This window comes from Dipodomys merriami, unplaced genomic scaffold, assembly GCF_024711535.1.
Source record: "Dipodomys merriami isolate MVZ:Mamm:240054 unplaced genomic scaffold, mDipMer1.0.p SCAF_6, whole genome shotgun sequence".
NCBI classification, from domain to species: Eukaryota; Metazoa; Chordata; class Mammalia; order Rodentia; family Heteromyidae; genus Dipodomys; species Dipodomys merriami.
In genome coordinates, this window is record NW_027206179.1 from 8,578,369 (window position 1) to 8,596,546 (window position 18,178).

Genomic DNA, 18,178 nt, shown 5'->3' on the forward strand with positions numbered 1-18,178 from the left:
TAAATTCCACTGGTCATGGATTGGGAAAAGGTATGTTGTGAAAATGTCTGTATTGGGCTGGGAAGGTAGCTCAGTGGTAGAGTGCTTGCCTTGCATGCATGAGGCCCTGGGTTCGATTCCTCAGCACCACATAAGCTGAAAAAGCCAGAAGTGGCACTGTGGCTCAAGTGGTAGAGAGTTAGCCTTGAGCTGAAGAGCTGAGGGACAGTGCCCAAGCCCAGAGTTCAGGCCCCACGACTGGCAAAAGAAAGAGAGAAAGAAAGAAAGAAAGAAAGAAAGAATGAAAGAAAGAAAGAAAGAAAGAAAGAAAGAAAGAAAGGAAGGAAGGAAGAAAGAAAGAAAGAATGAAAGAAAGAAAGAAAGAAAGGAAGGAAGGAAGAAAGAAAGAAAGAAAATGTCTGTATCACTCAAAGTGATACATAGATTCCAAGCAACCCTTGAAAAAAATCCTAAAGTTGCTCTTAACAGAAATAAAAAAATGCAATCCTAAAACTCATGGAGAAGATCCCCCAAATGCCAAAGTGATCTTAAGCAAAGAGAGTACAGGAGTTATTACAACACCAGACTTTAAAACTCAATTTGGCTCTGAAAACTGGAGTAGTTGTAAGAAAAACACACTTCCAAATGAGCTTTCCACTTGATTCCTATTATTTTTAATATATATATATTTTTGGTCGGCCGTGGGGCTTGAACTCTGGGCCTGGGCGCTGTCCCTCAGCTCTTCAGCTCTAGGCAAGCGCTCTACCACTTGAGCTACAGTGCCACTTCTGGTTTTCTGGTGGTTTTATTGGAGATAGGAGTCTCACGGTCTCTCCTGCCCGGGCTGGCTTTGAACCGCGATCCTCAGATCTCAGCCTCCTGAGTAGCTAGGATTACAGGCGTGAGCCACGAGTGCCCGGCTTATTTTTAATATTTATTACATAGAATTTTATCCAGTAATTTCAGCAATTTTAATAGCATGAATTAGTTGTACAAGAAGATTCCCTTTAAACATTTCCAAACATGCTTGAATTTGCTATTAATCAGACTAATACTCTCCATAACACTCATCTACTTCTCCTAATATGAAAATAATTTCAGAATAATTTTCTTGGCTTCATTTCTCTATATGTGTGTTAAATACTTTTACCTATGTCAGCCACCTTCACGCTCCACATTCACCCTCTCCCCACCAGCTAAGTATCCAAGTTGACAGCCTCACAGGTAAACTCCCATCACAAAGAGATCTTGCTGTGACTATCATTCATGTATATACCTTCATTACACCATACATTACTCTTTCCTTGTCTCCTTACCCTCGACTATTCAACAGATTTCATCATTTAGTTATACCATCTTCATACACAAGAAAGTTGTGTGTATGGGAGTGTGTGTGTACACAGTATGTGATTATGCGTATGTTTAGGTATACCTTCCTTCCACATATTCAGAATACTTGTGCCCTTTGCTCTCCTGAGCCTGCCTTCACTGAAAATGAGGCTTCCAGATTCATTTTTTTTTTCATATGGCATAATTGCTTTCTTCCTATGGCTAAGAATAAGGGGTGACATGATCAAGAGGGATTTATGTGTTTGTGTGTATATAAACATTAAATTGAAACCTTGTACTTCATATAAAATTAATCTTTTAAATTTTACACTCTGCTACACTTTGTAGTGACATTAGTATATCTAATGTCCATCTTTTATATCTAGATTTCTAGTTTTCTCAGCACCATTTTTGAAGTGCAAATGTGTTACTGTGTTTGTGTCTGTATATTTGTCAGATCAGATGTCTGTAGTTCTGTGGATACTTTTTTGGGTCATGTTATCTATTTTGTTGGTATTCATGTCGGAGTTTGGGCCACTTAAATGTTACTTTCATTATTAAGACTTTGTAGTATAATTTGAAGTCTGTGTTATAATAATTTCTGCATTGCTCCTTTTGCTTAAGATTTCTTTGGCTCTTTGGGGGTCTTTTGTGCTTCTGCATGGTTTTAGGGTTGAATTTCCTATTTCTGTTAAGACTGACATTATGTTTTAATGGTGGTTGCTTTGAATCTATAGATGATTTTGGAAAATAAAGACATTCTCCACAACTCCAAGGCTAGCACTCTATATTAAAAACATTTGTTTTAAGGCCCAAAACTTTTGAGTGTTCTATTTTGTCATTTGCATGCTGAGCTCCAGTATACTACTCAGCTTACCAAGAAGTCCGAGGGAAAAATCAGTTCTGTGGCTGAGACAGCAAGAGAAGAGACAGCCTTGGATACTAGGATGAACCCAGGAGGTGCTTCTGCAAAAGCTGTTTATTTATCTTTGTTGGGATGCCTGTCCTTTTGTTAATTAAGGCCCCTAAATTCTGAGTGCTCTACTTTGTCATTTGCATCCTGAACTCCAATACACTTCTCAGTTTTGCAACAAGTCATGGCTGGGGGGTGGGAATCAGTTTTGTGGCTATGGACAGTAAAAGGTAAGAGGATAGTCCTAGACACTAGGATGAACACAGGAACTGCTTCTGACAGAAGCTGTTTATTTATCTTTGTTGGGATGTCTGTCCTCATGTGAATGAGTAGAGCCCTCAGAATTTGAGAGCTTAAAGCAAATGTTTTATATAATTATATTGTTGGAGTAGGTTGTAAAATGGGTAACAAATCACAATTAATCAATACATGCTCTTCGCATTGAGGACACACCCCATGTCCAGCCTCTAACTCCACTGAAGATTATTCCTACCATAAAGATAGCCCACAAGTCTGGATCAAATTCAGATCATATGAGTCTAATAATTCAGCAAAGGCTCATTGCTATCCTGACTCTCACTCTATTCTGACATAAGATGACTACCGTCACCCAGAGCCATAGCTGCTAGCCAGCTTGGTGATTTATTTCTGAGATATCTTGAAAGTGTCCATCTTCAGAAGAGACAAAACTTTTTTTTCTGTTTCTGTTTTTGCAGTCCTGGGGGCTCAAACTCAGTGCCTATGTGTGGTCCCTGAGCCTCTTTGTACTCTAACACTTGAGCAACAGAGCCACTTTTGGCTTTTTCTATGTGAGACAAAAGTCTCATAGAATTTCCTGCCCAAACTGGATTGAACCATGATCCTCAGATCTCAGTCTCTTGAGTTTTTAGGATTACAGGTGTTGGCCACCAGTGCCTGACAAATTTTTTTCTACTTAATTGCATGGCAACCGTACAGGCAATTTCCCCTCCTAATTTGGCTTTTGGTTTGATGTTTATTTATGTATTGATTTTTTGTTTATTATTGTCTATCTTTTCTATTGAAGTGTGTTGCTTAAAAGTTCCTGGTGGCTTAGCTTGTGTTGATCATTCTGTGAAGACATTATCAGCAAGTAAAGAAAAAAAAAGAGGATTAGATTTGGGATAAGAAAGAATTTTTTCAATTTTTAAATTTTATTCTAAAGGTGATGTTCAAGCCCCATGACTGACCAAAATAAATGTAGTGGTTTTCATGATGTACAATGTGATTCCACAGATACTGAACCCTCTTATCTACAGTATGAGGAACAAAGAAATGATGAAAGCCTTTAAACATCTCATCATTATTCTACCTTGTCTTTGTGGGGGGGAGGAGGATAAATTGGGGTTTGAATTTAGTTCCTCCGTCTTCCCAGGCAGATGTTCTGCCATTTGAGCCAAACCCTTACTATTTGAACCACACCCACTCTGCTTGAGCCACACCCTTATAACTCTAGCCACTTCCCCTTTGGCTTGAGCCATTCCCTCTGCATCTTGTGCCACATGCTCTCCCCACCATGGAGCCCAACCCAGGCTCAGAATACGTTCTGTTCTGTAGCTCTGTCTATGTGTTTAGGACTGGAAATGAACCTTGCTCGAGTGCTCACCTCCATTGCATGGGTCCTTTGGGAGGTATACTCCTGGGGTTAGGATGGCATAGTAGTTTCCTTAATGAGACACTCTGGATATTGAGCCCTGGGGGCTCTAGTGAGCCTGTGCCCACCTTAGTAGCAGGCCTGGCAGTCAGGAAGCCACACCCTGAGCCTCCTCTCAGAAATGGTTCTTCCTGGTCCAGGTACTGAGGACTAAGTCTGTCTGCACCTGCTGAGGACCCTCATTCTATCTTCAGCATCCAGGTGAGGTGTGGAACAGACTTGCTATTTCAAGCTAGTGAGGTCACTGAAGCCTTGTGTGAATGGTTCAGAAGTAAGATAAGGTATGACTTGTGTATGTGACAATGTATTATTCACCTCATTTAAATTTTTATATCCTTTTGTCCAGGACAAACCAAGATTGCTATTACTAGCATTTCTTTTCCTGTTATTCATATCTTACGTATATGGTGTGTGTGTGTGTGTGTGTGTGTGTGTGTGTGTGTGTGTGTGTGTGTGTGTGTAGTGGGCCTTGAACTCAGGGCTTGGGCATGGTTCCTGGGCTCTTCATTTTAGCTCAAGGCTAGTATTCTACCACTTTGAGCCACACTTCTTCTGTTTTTTTTTTTTTTTTTTTTGATGGACTTTTCTTGCCTGGGCTGGCTTGAAGCGTCCATCCTCAGATCTCAGCCTCTTGAGTATCTAGGATTACAGACGTGAGCCACCAGCACCCAGCCTGCCATGTTTTTTATTTTATTTTCAGTAATTAACACAATGAATGAAAACCAAATTAGTGTACAATGAAACTACTATTTTACTAAATGAGGAAGAGAAGGAGGAGAAAGGAGTGAAAAGAGAGGGAGAACTTAGCAAAGGAATACATCAGAAGGTTTCCTTGACTGCCAACTAGTAGTGGAGAAAATTTCTGTTCTCAGGACCCTGATGAGAGTGGGTGGAATCTTCAAGTATTTGTTCTCTCCTGAACAGTAAATCACCACTAAATCTCATATGGTCATGTGGGAATAAGAAATTTACATTCCCAACACTTTCCTCGGCTCTGATGCTTTTCCCCCCTTCATGAAGGAGACACCACTAGATACTAGAATGAACAGAGGAGTTGCTTCTGATAGAAGCTCTATATTTATGTTTGTTGAGATGTCTGTCCTTTTGTTAATGAGTGGAGCACTCAACATTTGTGGGCCTGAAAACAATTTTAAGGCCCCCAAATGCTGAATGTTCTACTTTGTCATTTACATCCTGAACTCCAAGACATTCTTCGGCTTTCCAAGAAGTCAGGTGTGGAGGGGGGTGGATAGGGGGAATTGGTTCTGTGGCTGTGGACAGCAAGAGGGGAGGGGACAGCCTAAGATGCTAGGATGAAAACAAGCTGCTTCTGACAGAAGCTACATATCCATCTTTGTTGAGATGGCTGTCCTTGTGTTAATGAGTAAGGCCCCCAAACTCTGAGTGTTCTACTTTGTCATTTGCATCCTGAGTCCCAATACACTCGTCAGCTTTCCAAGAAGCAGGGAGAAAAAATCAGTTCTGTGGCTGTGGATAGTGAGAGGGCAGGGGACAGCCCTAGATGCTAGTATGAATACAGGAGCTGCTTCTGACAGAATGAAGCTGTATATTTATATTCATCTTTGTTGGGATGTCTGTCCTTGTGTTAATGAGTAGAGCTTTCAGAATTTTGGGTCAGTGTTCTGTTCTACTTTGTGATTTCCATCCTGAACTCCAAGATAACTCGTTAGCTTTCCAAGAAGTTGGGCAGGAAGCCAGGAGGGGTTGGGGGAATCAGATCTGTGGCTGTGGATAGAGAGAGGGGAGGGGACAACCCTAGATGCTAGGATGAACACAGGAGCTGATTCTGAAAGAAAGAAGCTGTATATTTATCTTTGTTGGGATGTCTATCCTTTTGTGAATGAGTAGAGCACTGGAATTTGGGGACCTTAAAACAAACCCCTAGATTCTGAGTGCTCTACCTTGTTATTTGCATCCTAAACTCCAATATACTCCTCAACTTTCCAAGAAAAAAAATCACATCTGTGGCTATGGAGAGTGATAGGGCAGGTGACAGCCCTAGATGCTAGGATGAAGATAGGAGCTGCTTCTGAGAGAAGCTGTATATTTATTATTGTTGGGATATCTGCCCTTGTGTTAATGAGTACAACACTCAGAATTTAGGGGCTTAAAGCATTTGATCTATACCTATATCTATATCTATATCTATCTATCTATCAAGAGAGAGAGAGAGAGAGAGAGAGAGAGAGAGAGAGAGAGAGAGAGAGATAAGGATATATGATCATTTTGTTGAAGTAGGTTGTAAAATGGGCAGCAAATTATAGCTAATCAACACAGGCTCTTCCTATTGAGGACACTCCCCTTCCTCTAGCCTCTCACTCCCCTAAAGATTGTTCCTGCCATAAAGATAGCCCATAAGTCTGGATTGAATTCAGTGTGGAGACTCTTAATTATTCAGCAAAGGCTCGCTCATTGCTACCCATCTGACACAGGATGACCACTGCCATCCAAAGCTATGGCTGCCAGCCAGCTTGGTGATTTAATTCTGGGTTATCTTGAAAGTGTCCATCTTCTGAAGAGACAGAAATTGTTTCATTTTTATTTTTTGCTGGTCCTGGGATTTGAACTCATTTGCTATGAGCTGTCACTGAACCTCTTTGTGCTCTATCACTTGAGCCACAGAGCCACTTTTGGCTTTTTCTAAATAGTTCATTGGAGATAAAACGTCTGATGGCTTTCCTGCCCAGACTGACTTTGAACCATGATCCTCAGCTCTCAGTCTCCTGAGTAGTTAGGATTCTAGGTGTTAGTCATCAGTACCTGGCAGAAATGTGTTTTTTTTTAAATTTCTACCTAATTACATAAAACCTTACTGGCTATTTCCCCCCTCTTATTTGGCTTTTGGTTTGATGTTTATTTATGCATTGATTTTTTTTTTATTATTGTCTGTCTTTTCTATCAAAGTATGTTGCTTAAAAGTTCCTGGTGGGTTGGCTCACGTTGATTATTCTGTAAAGACATTATCAGCAAGTAAAGAAAAAAAAGAGTATCAGATTTGGGATAATGAAGGATCTTTTTCCACTTTAAAATTTTATTGTAAAGGTGATGTACTGAGGGCGTACACATACATAAGTTAGGTAATCAGTGTAAGGTCTGCTCCTGGATGGCAAGTAGACTCCACCTTCCTTGCAGCAAAGTCTCCACCCAGTACCTGCGTTACCTAGGCAACTGGGACAGCTGGAAGAGGTCATATCTGCATCCGCTGAGGTCACATCTGAATTTGATGTGGCCACACCTTTCTCCGCCCATACCCTAGATAAGGCCTAGCCCAGGCCCTGATGCTCTCTCTCTGCTCTTTTCTAAGCTCTTTCTCAGCTCTTTCCTTCTCTTCTCTTTCCCAGCTCTCTTCTCTTTCCCAGCTCTCATTCCCAGGCCTTTCCCAGCCATGTGGAGGGCCAACATGTCCTGATGCCAACCAGAACGATGAATAAACCTACCCCTTACCTGAATACCACGTGTGTGGTGCTGTTCTTACTCGATCACCTCTTTTTAAGAACCTAACAATCAGTATATTTCCTTTGGAACAGTTTCACCCTCTTCCTCATTTTCTTCCAGGTTTTTTTCCCTCCTGACTTCCCTCCCCACCAATTGGTACAGATTATTTCCAACATAGTGTCCAGTGAGTTTCAATGTTGAATTGGTTCACTCTTGTCTCACCATTTCTGTGCTTCCTCCTTCCCCTCCCCAAGTTGATAACAAAGGGTATCAAAATAAAAATCAGCAACAGAATGGAATAAACCAAAGAGAAAAGAAAATAAAAGAATGACACAGTACAATTAAAAAAAAACTTGCTTCCATTTCTTGCAGTTCATTTTGATAAGCTTCATTTTATGTGATTGTATGCACATAGCTAGTGAGCCCTTGTGAACCTGTCCTAAGAATATCCTCCTTTGGTCTCAGTGTGTGAATGTTTAGACTGCTCTTTAATTAATCATGTCCAGATATAATTTTTTGTCTTTTACTATCCATTGGGATTACTTATAGATTTATAGGAACATTCTATTTATCCCAAATGAGGAAAACTATGCAGCCTATATTTTTTTGGGTCTGGCTTACTTTGCTTAATTTAATTTTTTCCAAGTCTTTCCATTTCTTTATGAATGGGACAGTGTCATTCTTTCTGATGCAAGCAGAGAATAAACATATGAAAAGATGTTCAGCATCTCTAGCTGTAAAACAAATGCAAATCAAAATGATCTTGAGATTCCACCTCTCCCAAGTTAGAAGATCCATTATCAAGAAAAGGAAGGATGTTTGAATTGTAAGGTTTCTGTCTTAACTGGTTGCTCCAAGATGGAATTAAGACACTCTTCAGATGACACACCTTGTATTGTTCAAGAAATAATTGAGGGCGTGGGTATGTTTGGAGATTGCTTCTGGGCTGGTAATCTTATTTTGAAGTCTTTTAATGGCCATTTTATGTACTTACAAACATATTACCTCCTTCAAACTATCCAGTGGCAAGCAGATTGTGAACCTGAGCTCAACCTACCTGAGCAGAGGGGAAGAGCCTGCTGCATTAGGAATAGATAGAAAGGCAGGCTGCCTGTCCTGTGTGTGCTTGCTTGCCAGATTTTTGGGTGATGGCCTGGGTGTGGGTGGGGTGGGGTGGGGTCCTTCTGCACAGAACTAAATTTTGCCTTGCTAAGATAATTCTTTGTTTTCATGTCTGTCGTTGTGACTCCCGTGGTTCTTGGAGAATGTATTTATAACACTGTCTTCCAAAGGTTGTACAAAAGGGGTTTATTGTCCAGTGCATCTTGGCCAAAGTCACCCTTCCATCTATATCTTCCTCCATCTGACTCACCAAGTTTCCTAGTTCCATTCACATATATCTACACTGAGTCTTATAACTCTTTGCTCATGCTTTTTCTCTTTGTTCATCCATCTCCCTCTCATTAACCTCTCATTAACTTATTAACATGTTTAGTTTCTTGATATCCATTTAGTTAAACTGTTACTTGTTCAATGGGACTATATTATGGAAAGCCATCCTTGCATATGCCATACTTTAGTCACTTTGAACATTTAAATATGCAAGTGACCTTGTATGTGCTATTATATATTTATATGTTTATATAAACGTATGAGAGGAAATGTTTCCATTGCCTCTCTGAGCCTGGTTTTCTTCATAGAATATAATTTTCTCCAACTACCTCCACTGCTCTGCAATATAATAATAAAATAAAGGCATGTAATAATTATATATTATTACTTCTTATAAATGAATAATATTCCACTGAATAAATTACATTTTGTTGATGTACTCACCCCCTGTAGGATATCTGGGCTGTTTCTATAACTTGGCTATGGTAAATAGTTTATTTAATCATATGGTACCTACCTCTTTATGGAAGCAATTTCCTTAGTATGAACTTTGAATCTCCTCACCATTGTTACCTAGCTTCTCTTAGAATTGACAGATTGGTTACATTTCCATTCAAGTTTGTTTATTTATTTATTTATTTATGTTTATTTATTTAGTGAGACAGTTCTAGGGCTTGAACTTAAGGGCTAGGGCACTGTCCCTGATCTTTTTTGCTCAAGGCTAGCATTCTACCTCTTGATCTCCCGCTCTACTTCTGGATTTTGGGAGGAAAATTGGAGATAAGAGTCTCACAAACTTTCCTATCTGGACTGGCTTTGAACAGTATTCGTCATATCTCAGCCTCCTGAATAGCTAAGATTACAGGTGTGATCCACCAGCCCCAGATTTCCGCAGTCTTAAAGGCTTTATATTTCACTTCGTAATCTTTGCTCAAATTCACTTGTATGAATTTTCTCTGCTTGCTGCAATGAACTTAATGGGTAGGAAAAGGCAGAACTAAAATACAAGGGACAGCTTGGGTTTATGTTCAGGAAAGCACTATTATGATTACACATTCTGATGTCTTCTAGATGCTCCGTGGTGTCTGAAAGCATTAGCAGATACTTGCCTATAGAGTTAATTAAACTGGCTGGGAGACCCTGAAAACACTGAGTCAATCTTTGCTGACAATTCATCTGAAATTCAATGTACCCTCTGAAATTTGGTGTGTTCTTCAGGTGACCATGAGACAGAGCAAAGTTGGGGGCACCATTGCCCTACAAGATAGATTTGAACATTTCCTTTTCATCTTTCTTTTCATTTGTAGGTATGGACTAATTTGGAACATGCCTCTATGACATAGGCTTTGTGATGATCTCAGTATTTGGGAAAATGTCTGAAAAAATGTGAATGTTCCTAAAAGGGAATAGAAGTTAGATGAGGCAGACAACAGGAAAGGAGAGGGTGTGTAAGCATAACATTAGAATATTTGTGCGGTTCCACAATAAGAAGAGCTTCACTTTTTTAAAAATTAGAAGCCCTCAAACTTTAGATTAAGAAAATTCACTGGAGGCTGTGTGCTGCTTGATGGCTCATACCTGTAATCTTAGCTACTCAGGAGGCTGAGATCTGAGGATGGTAGATTGAAATCAGCCTGGTTAGGAAAGCCTGTGAGACTCTTATCTCCAAATAACCACCAAAAACCCAAAGTGAAACAGAGCACAAAAGCTTAACATAGTGCCCAGGCCCTGAGTTCAAGCCCAAGGCACAATAGCATAGTGAAACAAAACAAAACAGCAAAATAGAAAGACAGAAAGAAAATAGAATAGGAAATTACTTGAGAATATCTTTAAGGGCTGGGAAGGTAGCTCAGTGGTAGAGCACTTGCCTTGCATGCATGAGGCCCTGGGTTCGATTCCTCAGCACCACATAAGCAAAAAAGAAAAAAGCCAGAAGTGGCGCTGTGGCTCAAGTGGTAGAGTGCTAGCCTTGAGCTGAAGAGCTGAGGGACAGTGCCCAGGGCCAGAGTTCAGGCCCCACAACCGGACCCCCCCCCCAAAAAAAAAGAGAATATCTGTTAAAACATACAAAGTCAATCACCATCGTCAGAACTTATCCAAAGTGAAGCCCAAAGTGGTAAGAAGAATTTTTTCATAGCCATCACAAGTTCAAAGTGTATAGAAATCATGTTCTCTTTATTTTATTTTCACAGTATTTTTTTTTATAAAACTAATGTTCAACAAAATATGGAACCCACAAATGAAACAGCATCTATTGAATTCTTTCTCCTGGGACTGACAGATGATCCAGAACTCCAGCCTTTCATCTTCAGCCTCTTCCTGTCCACCTACCTGTTCACCATCCTGGGCAATCTGCTCATCATTCTGGCTGTCAGTGCTGACCCCCACCTCCACACCCCCATGTACTTCTTCCTCTCCAACCTCTCCTTCACTGATATCTGCATCAGCACCACCACCATCCCAAAGGTGCTAGTGAACATCAAAGCCGAGGACCAGAGCATCACTTACACAGGGTGCCTAGTACAGATTGGCTCTGTTGTGACATTTGGTGGTTTAGAAAACTGTCTCCTTGTGGTGATGGCCTATGACCGCTATGTGGCCATCTGTCACCCACTGAGGTACACGGTCATCATGCACCCTGGCCTCTGTGTCCTGCTGGTCTTCTATTCTCTCTTCATTAGTGCAGTGCATGCCCTGCTCCACAGTCTGATGGCATCACATCTATCCTTCTGTCAAGATGTGGAGATTCCTCACTTCTTCTGTGAGCTCACTCAGGTCATCCGTTTGGCCTGTTCAGACACATTGATCAATAACCTCCTCATGTATATAGTGTCTAGCCTATTTTTTGGTGTGCCACTCGTGGGTATTATTTTCTCTTATGCTCAGATTCTCTCCTCCGTTTTGAGGCTCCCATCAGCGGGAGGAAAGTCTAAAGCTTTCTCCACCTGTGGCTCTCACCTGTTGGTCGTGTCCTTGTTCTATGGGACAGGTTTCAGTGTCTACATGAGTTCGGCAGTTACAGAGTCTTCCTTTAAAAATATAGTGGCTTCCATGATGTACATTGTGATCCCACAGATGCTGAACCCCTTTATCTACAGTATGAGGAACAAAGAAATGAAGGGAGCCTTGAGACATCTCATCATGGTTCTATCTTCTCTTTGTGGGGGAGAAGGGGAAAGATTGGGAAATCCCAATCTTAGTACCTATAACTTCCTGAGCAGGTGATCTTCCACATGAGCCAAATTCATACTATTTGAGCCACGCCTATACAACTGTAGCCACAACCCCTTTAGCTTAAGCCACACCCTCTGTGTCTTGTGCCACGCCCTCACCACTGTGAGTCTAACTCAGGTTCAGCAAACCTTCTGTTCTGTAACTCTGCCAATGTGTTTAGGACTTGGGGTGTTCTGAGTGGGTGAGGATGACAGAGCAACTGATGACTTTCTCCTGAAGTTCTTCCAAAAGTCACCAGTCAAGGTGATGTCTTAACTCAATCATACTTTTTTGGTCCAGCGATTTTGATCCCTGAGCTTTCTTGAGTTTCTGGGGAGCAGCCTGGGAGATCATGGAGTCTCTTTTAGGGACCTGTCTCAGAAGGGGAAAAAAAATTTCAGATGCTGAATTGGGCAGGAAAGGTTTTTAAGATACATCTTATAGAGAGACCCGATTAAGCTGGATACCATGGCAAGGGGCAAGGGGCTTGCATGGTGTATGTGAGGCAAATAAACTGAAATTTAAAGCTCTGTTAAAGTTACTGAGATGTTCCACACTGCTTGGTTTCATTACTTGTAAAATCCACACTATTGGACATCTCAGTGATTTGAGATGGCTTTTTATAGTACTGTTACTTTATTAGTAAAGATGCCATCCATGTTTCAGTGAAAATAAACCCATTGACAATACCAGAGAAATAATATTTATTTTTAGTATAGTGTATGTACTGGTAGTGGGGCTTAAATTCAGGGCCTGGGCCTTGTCCCTGAGTGTTTTAGGGCAATGCTTGTGCTCTACTACTTGAGCCAAACTCCAACTTTTGGTTCTTTCTGGATAATCAGAGAGAAGACTCTCACAGACTCTGCTGCCCAAGTTGACTTCCAACTACGTTTCTCAGATCTCAGCTTCCTGAATAGCTAGGATTATGAGGACTTCAGAATTTGGGAGTCTCTAGTTTCAGAGATTAGAGCTTCAGCAAGTTCCATGTAAGCTGGTTAATACAGAGAATGTGCCTTCTCTGAGCATCCGGTAGGCTGCAACAGATTTTAGCATGGTACCTTGACATGATGCTAAACACAGGAACCTACATTACATCCCTGTGGCTATGCAAAAGGCATCTGTATTGTGATTTGTGACTTGTGGCTAGCAAATCAATACTTATACATCCAAATTCCTTTCCCTAGTGATTTATGACCTTCCATAACCAGAGGGTGAATCCAAAAGCAATATCCAAAAGCAATGCTGGTAGGGGAACAATTTATCACAAATTATTTGGGTGCACACCAAATGCAATATCATGTATTGTCGTAAAGGAGAGAGAGAGAGATTGGGTAAATGTAGCCAATAATTAATGTTAGTGTTCTACATATTTGTGTAAAAATAATTTCATAGAAACCTAGTGCATCATTATTTTTTATGCATGCCTATAAAACCAAACCATCACCAAATTACTTCTGACCATGACAAAGTGGAAAGGGAATGAATTGTTATCTACTTTGAAATTTTATTATTGCATTTCTGAGATTCCATTACATTTTGGGGGTTTATCACCTAGCCAGATATGGACAGAGTTGTCTATTTTTACACAACCTATGACAACAGTAAAAAAAAAAAAAGCTGGTCTTTCAGATATTGATGAAATTTCAATAGTTATTTTTCTCCCAGTATGAGTGAAAAATATGAATACCTCCTCTCATGTATCCTACTGAATTGCATAGTTGTATGGGCTGGGTGAAATTACTAGGTTCAAGGAAGCTGTTTTTCACAGCCCAATAGAAGGATAAGAAATCAGACTGGGAATGTGGCTTAGAAGTAGAGTGCTTGCCTCACGTGCATGAGGCCCTGGGTTCAGTTCCATGGTATCACATAAACAAAAAATTAATAAAAAGTTTGTTTAAGGGTAAAAAAATATAACTAGGTATGTATATATATATATACATATGTACATATATGTACATATTTGTATATACATGTATATGTATTTGTATATATGTATATGGAAATATATGCTTATAGAGAATATATAGATATACATATAAATTATAAAAAGGAATCAGACTTCATGTTATCAATTATTATATATAATCATTCAGAATTTATTTGTGCCTGTTCTGGGACGTGAACTCAGGGATTCAAACTCTCCTTTGGCATTTATTTGTTCACAAATCAAGCGCTCCCCACTTGAGTCAGGACTTCAGTTCTGCTTTTTTGTTGTTGTTGTTAAATGGGAGATAAGAGATTAGCACATTTGTCATCCTGGGCTGGCTTTGAACATCAATCCTCAGTCCTCAACCTCCTGAAGACCTAAGATTATAGATGTGAGTCACCAGTGCCCTAGCTTCCTGCTACAAAAATGGCACTGGGATTTATCAGCAAGTTCTGTGAAATGAAGTTGGTGCAGAAAGAAAGGAGAAGAGTACGTGACATGCACTGGAAACGAACCTTGCTCGAGTGCTCACCTCCATGGCATGAGTCCTTCGGGAGGTATACTCCTGGAGTTAGGATGACATAGTAGTTTCCTTAATGAGACACTCTGGATATTGAGCCCCTGGGGCTCTAATCAGCCTGTGACCAGCTTAGAAGCAGGCCTGACAGAGTCAGGAAGCCACACCCTGAGCCTCCTCCCAGAGATGGTTTTTCCTGGTCTAGGTGTTGAGGCCAAAGTCTGTCTGCACCTACTGAGAACCCTCATTTCAAGCCAGCAAGGTCACTGAAGCCTTGTGTGAATGGTTCAGAAGTAATATCAAGTATGACTTGTGTATGTGACAATGTATTACTCACTTCATTTAAATTTCTATATCCTTTTCTCCCCTACCCAAGGACAAACCAAGATTGCTATTATTAGCATTTCTTTTCAAGCTATGCCATGTCCTCTCTGTGTGTGTGTGTGTGTGTGTGTGTGTGTGTGTGTGTGTGTGTGTGTGTGTGTGTGTGTGTGTGTGTGTGTGTGTGTGTGTGTGTGTGCAGTGGGGCTTGAACTCAAGGCTTGGGCATGGTTCCTGAGCTCTTTTTTTTTTTTTTTTCTCAACGCTAGCACTCTACCACTTTGAGGCACAGCTCCTTTTCTTGCCGGGCTGGCTTGGAACCTCCATCCTCAGATCTCAGTCTCCTGAGTAGCTAGGATTAGAGGCATGAGCCACCATCACCCAGCCTGCCATAACTTTTATTTTACTTTCAGCAATGAACATAATGGATGGAAGCCAAATTAGTGTACAATGAAAATACTATTTCACTAAATGAGGAGGAGAAGGAGAAGGAGGAGAAAGGAGTGAAAAGAGATAATGGAGAACTTTGCAAAGGAATACATCAGAATGTTTCCTTGACTGCCCACTAATAGTGGAGAAAATTTCCGTTCTCAGGGGCCCAGTGAGGGTAGGTAGAATCTTCAATTATTGGTTCTCTACTGAACAGTAAATTACCCCTAAATCTTGTCAAGTGGGAATATGAAGTTTACATTCCCAAAACTTTTCTAGGCTCTGATGCTTTTTTTCGCCCCTTCATGAATTTGTATTTTTGGTCTGTGGTATGGCTTGAACTCAGGGCCAGGTGTTCCACCTGAGCTCCTTTTGCTCAAGGCTAATGTTCTGCTACTTGGAGCCATACTCCTGGCTTTCTGGTGAGTAATTGGAGATGAGTCTCACTGACTTTCCAGCCCAGGCTGGCTTTGGACTGCGATCCTCAGATCTCATCCTCCTGAGTTGCTAGGCTTACAGGAATGAACCATCAGTGCCTGGCTCTGCATGAATTTAATAATATTTACATTGCATATGTTCTGATAGATTCATCAAACCATGGGTCCCAGTAAACAAACAGCAATGTCAGAATTTCTTCTTCTGGGACTGAAAGATGACCCAGAACTCCAGCCTCTTATCTTCAGCCTCTTCCTGTCCATGTACCTGGTCACCATCGTGGGCAACCTGCTCATCATCCTGGCTATCAGCTCTGACCCCCCCCCCCCACCTCCACACCCCCATGTACTTCTTCCTCTCTACCCTGTCCTTCAATGACATCTGATTAAGCACAACCACCATCCCCAAGATGCTGGTGAGCTTCCACAAATGAGTCTGGAGAATCACTTACGTAGGCTGCCTGGCCCAAATCTGCCTGACTGGTTTTTTGTAGCTTAGAAAATTGTCTTCTTGCAATAATGGCCTATGGCTGCTACGTGGCCAGCTGTTACCCTCTGAGGTACATGGCCATCATGTACCCTGGCTTCTGTGTCCTGCTGGTTCTGGAGTCCCTTTCCATTAGCTTTGTAGATGCCCTGTTCCAGATTCTCATGATGTTGCCTTTGTCCTTCTGAGGAGATGTAGGAATCCCTTACATCTTCTGTGAGGTCACCCAAGTCATCAAGCTGGCTTGTGCCAACACCTTTGTCAATAGCCTCCTGATCTTTAATGCAGTATTCCCATTTAGTACTCCTGCTGTCTCTGTAATGATCTTTTCTTAAGCTTGTATCATGTCCTCTGTCTTAAGAACTCCCTCATCAGCAGGGAAATAAGCATAAAGCCTTCTCCACTTGTGGCTCTCAACCGTGAGTGGTTTGCCTGTTTTATGGGATAGCTTTCTGGGTGTACATCAGCTCTCCAGTGACCAACTCACCCAGGAAATCTGCTTGCATGCACAAATGTGCACACACTAAAAAAAAAACAAGGAAGAAGAAAGTGAAAATCTAATATAAACCTTGACATTATGATTCTCCACAGCGTCCAAGATTTTTGAGTGTATGCCACCATGTCTGACTTTCACTACAATGACTTCTGAGATCAGGGAACTGGTTGGCCCACTGTCCTCCATGCAAAGGACTTTCTTTCTAGAACTGGTTCTATCCAGATCACTGGAAAAGTGGATGCGAGTTTTCATGTTTTTACCTAGACCTGCTATCAGAGACTGAAACTTTAGTTCACTGCCTTGGGTGGATGCATTAATAATCTTTACATGGCTCAACCATGTAGAGATGTATGGGAGTGCTTCTCCTACTGTGGGTTTCACAGTCATCTTCCAAATATATCTAAATCACATCTCATTCATTTGTACTTAATTTATTTAAAAAAATGAGAAAAGGTTATTTGTTTGAGAATAGAGGGTTTTCTAAGGAGAGATTTGTTTTAGATGAACTGATCTGACCTAAATGCAATCCTACATATTCTTTTCTGTCTTTTTCTTTTTTGCTGGGGAAAGGGCTATATTTTCCTTTCTTTTTTTTGGGGGGGGGGAGTTGGGGGGAAGCTGTGGAGCTTGAGCTCAAGGCCAGTCTGGAGATCTACCACCTGAGCCACACAACTCTACTCCTGGCATTTTGGTGGTTATTTGGAAGTAGGAGTCTGATAGACTTTCGTTCCTGGGCTGGTTATGAACTATGATCCTCAGATCTCAGCCTCCTGAGGGGCTAGGATTACAGGCAAAGTAGGCTGTGCTTGGCAAAATCCTTTTGTTTAAACAAAAGAGTCCAAAAACAACTCACAAGTGAACTGGCCTTACAGTGAAAGTATAGGCTAATTAGTAAAATGATGATAAATAAATAATAAAAATATATATGAATGTCTTCTGACTTCAGAGGCAAAATAATTTTGCATATTTTTGGCCTAATGTAGGAAAGCTTTTAATAAAAATAAATTAAATAAAATGACAAAAAACTCTATCTGGTAAATGGTATATCCCTTTAGGAAATCTCTTTGTAAGTGAGCCAATGTGAAAATCTAGTTTGCTATAGTTAACAGTTCCTCCCTAGCGTACACAGCTATTTTTTTACTTTCTTCAGAGGGCATGAAGAACAAACTCATACAAATTTATCCCCAATAGCAGAAAAATAAATAATGCTTCATCAATATCAGAAATCATCTTTATTTTTAATTGCATAAAATATAACTTAAAAATGATAGCTCTTGGAGCTGGGAAGGTGGCTCAGAGGTAGAGCACTTGCCTTGCATGCCTGAGGCCCTGGGTTCAATTCCTCAGCACCACATTAGCAAAAAGAAAAAAGCCGGAAGTGGCGCTGTGGCTCAAGTGGTAGAGTGCTAGCCTTGAGCTGAAGAGCTGAGGGACAGTGCTGAGGCCCAGAGTTCAGGCCCCACGATCAGACCCCCCCCCCCCAAAAAAAAAAAGATAGCTCTTGGACAACCAATGCATCACTCCTGATACAGCTCACTGATCAGTTCTGAAGCCCAAAGATGATTCTCAGAATAAAACAGAATTCTCAAAGTTTTATCTTCATAAAAGTGAAA

At 40.9% G+C, this 18,178-nt stretch overlaps 1 protein-coding gene and 1 pseudogene across 1 annotated transcript; both read left to right on the plus strand.

Annotated features, from left to right (window-relative positions):
- Window positions 1-10,967: 10,967 nt before the first annotated feature.
- On the plus strand, window positions 10,968-11,966 carry LOC138814245 (olfactory receptor 7G1-like). The gene has a single exon (XM_070003256.1). The coding sequence runs from the start codon at window positions 10,968-10,970 to the stop codon at window positions 11,964-11,966; it is 999 nt and encodes a 332-aa protein (XP_069859357.1).
- Window positions 11,967-15,745: 3,779 nt separating this feature from the next.
- On the plus strand, window positions 15,746-16,630 carry LOC138814246 (olfactory receptor 7G2-like; annotated as a pseudogene).
- The last annotated feature ends 1,548 nt before the right edge of the window (window positions 16,631-18,178 follow it).

Coding starts and splice junctions, on each gene's coding strand:
- LOC138814245 (XM_070003256.1), top strand. CDS start 10,968: ATGGAACCCACAAATGAAACAGCATCTATTGAATTCTTTCTCCTGGGA.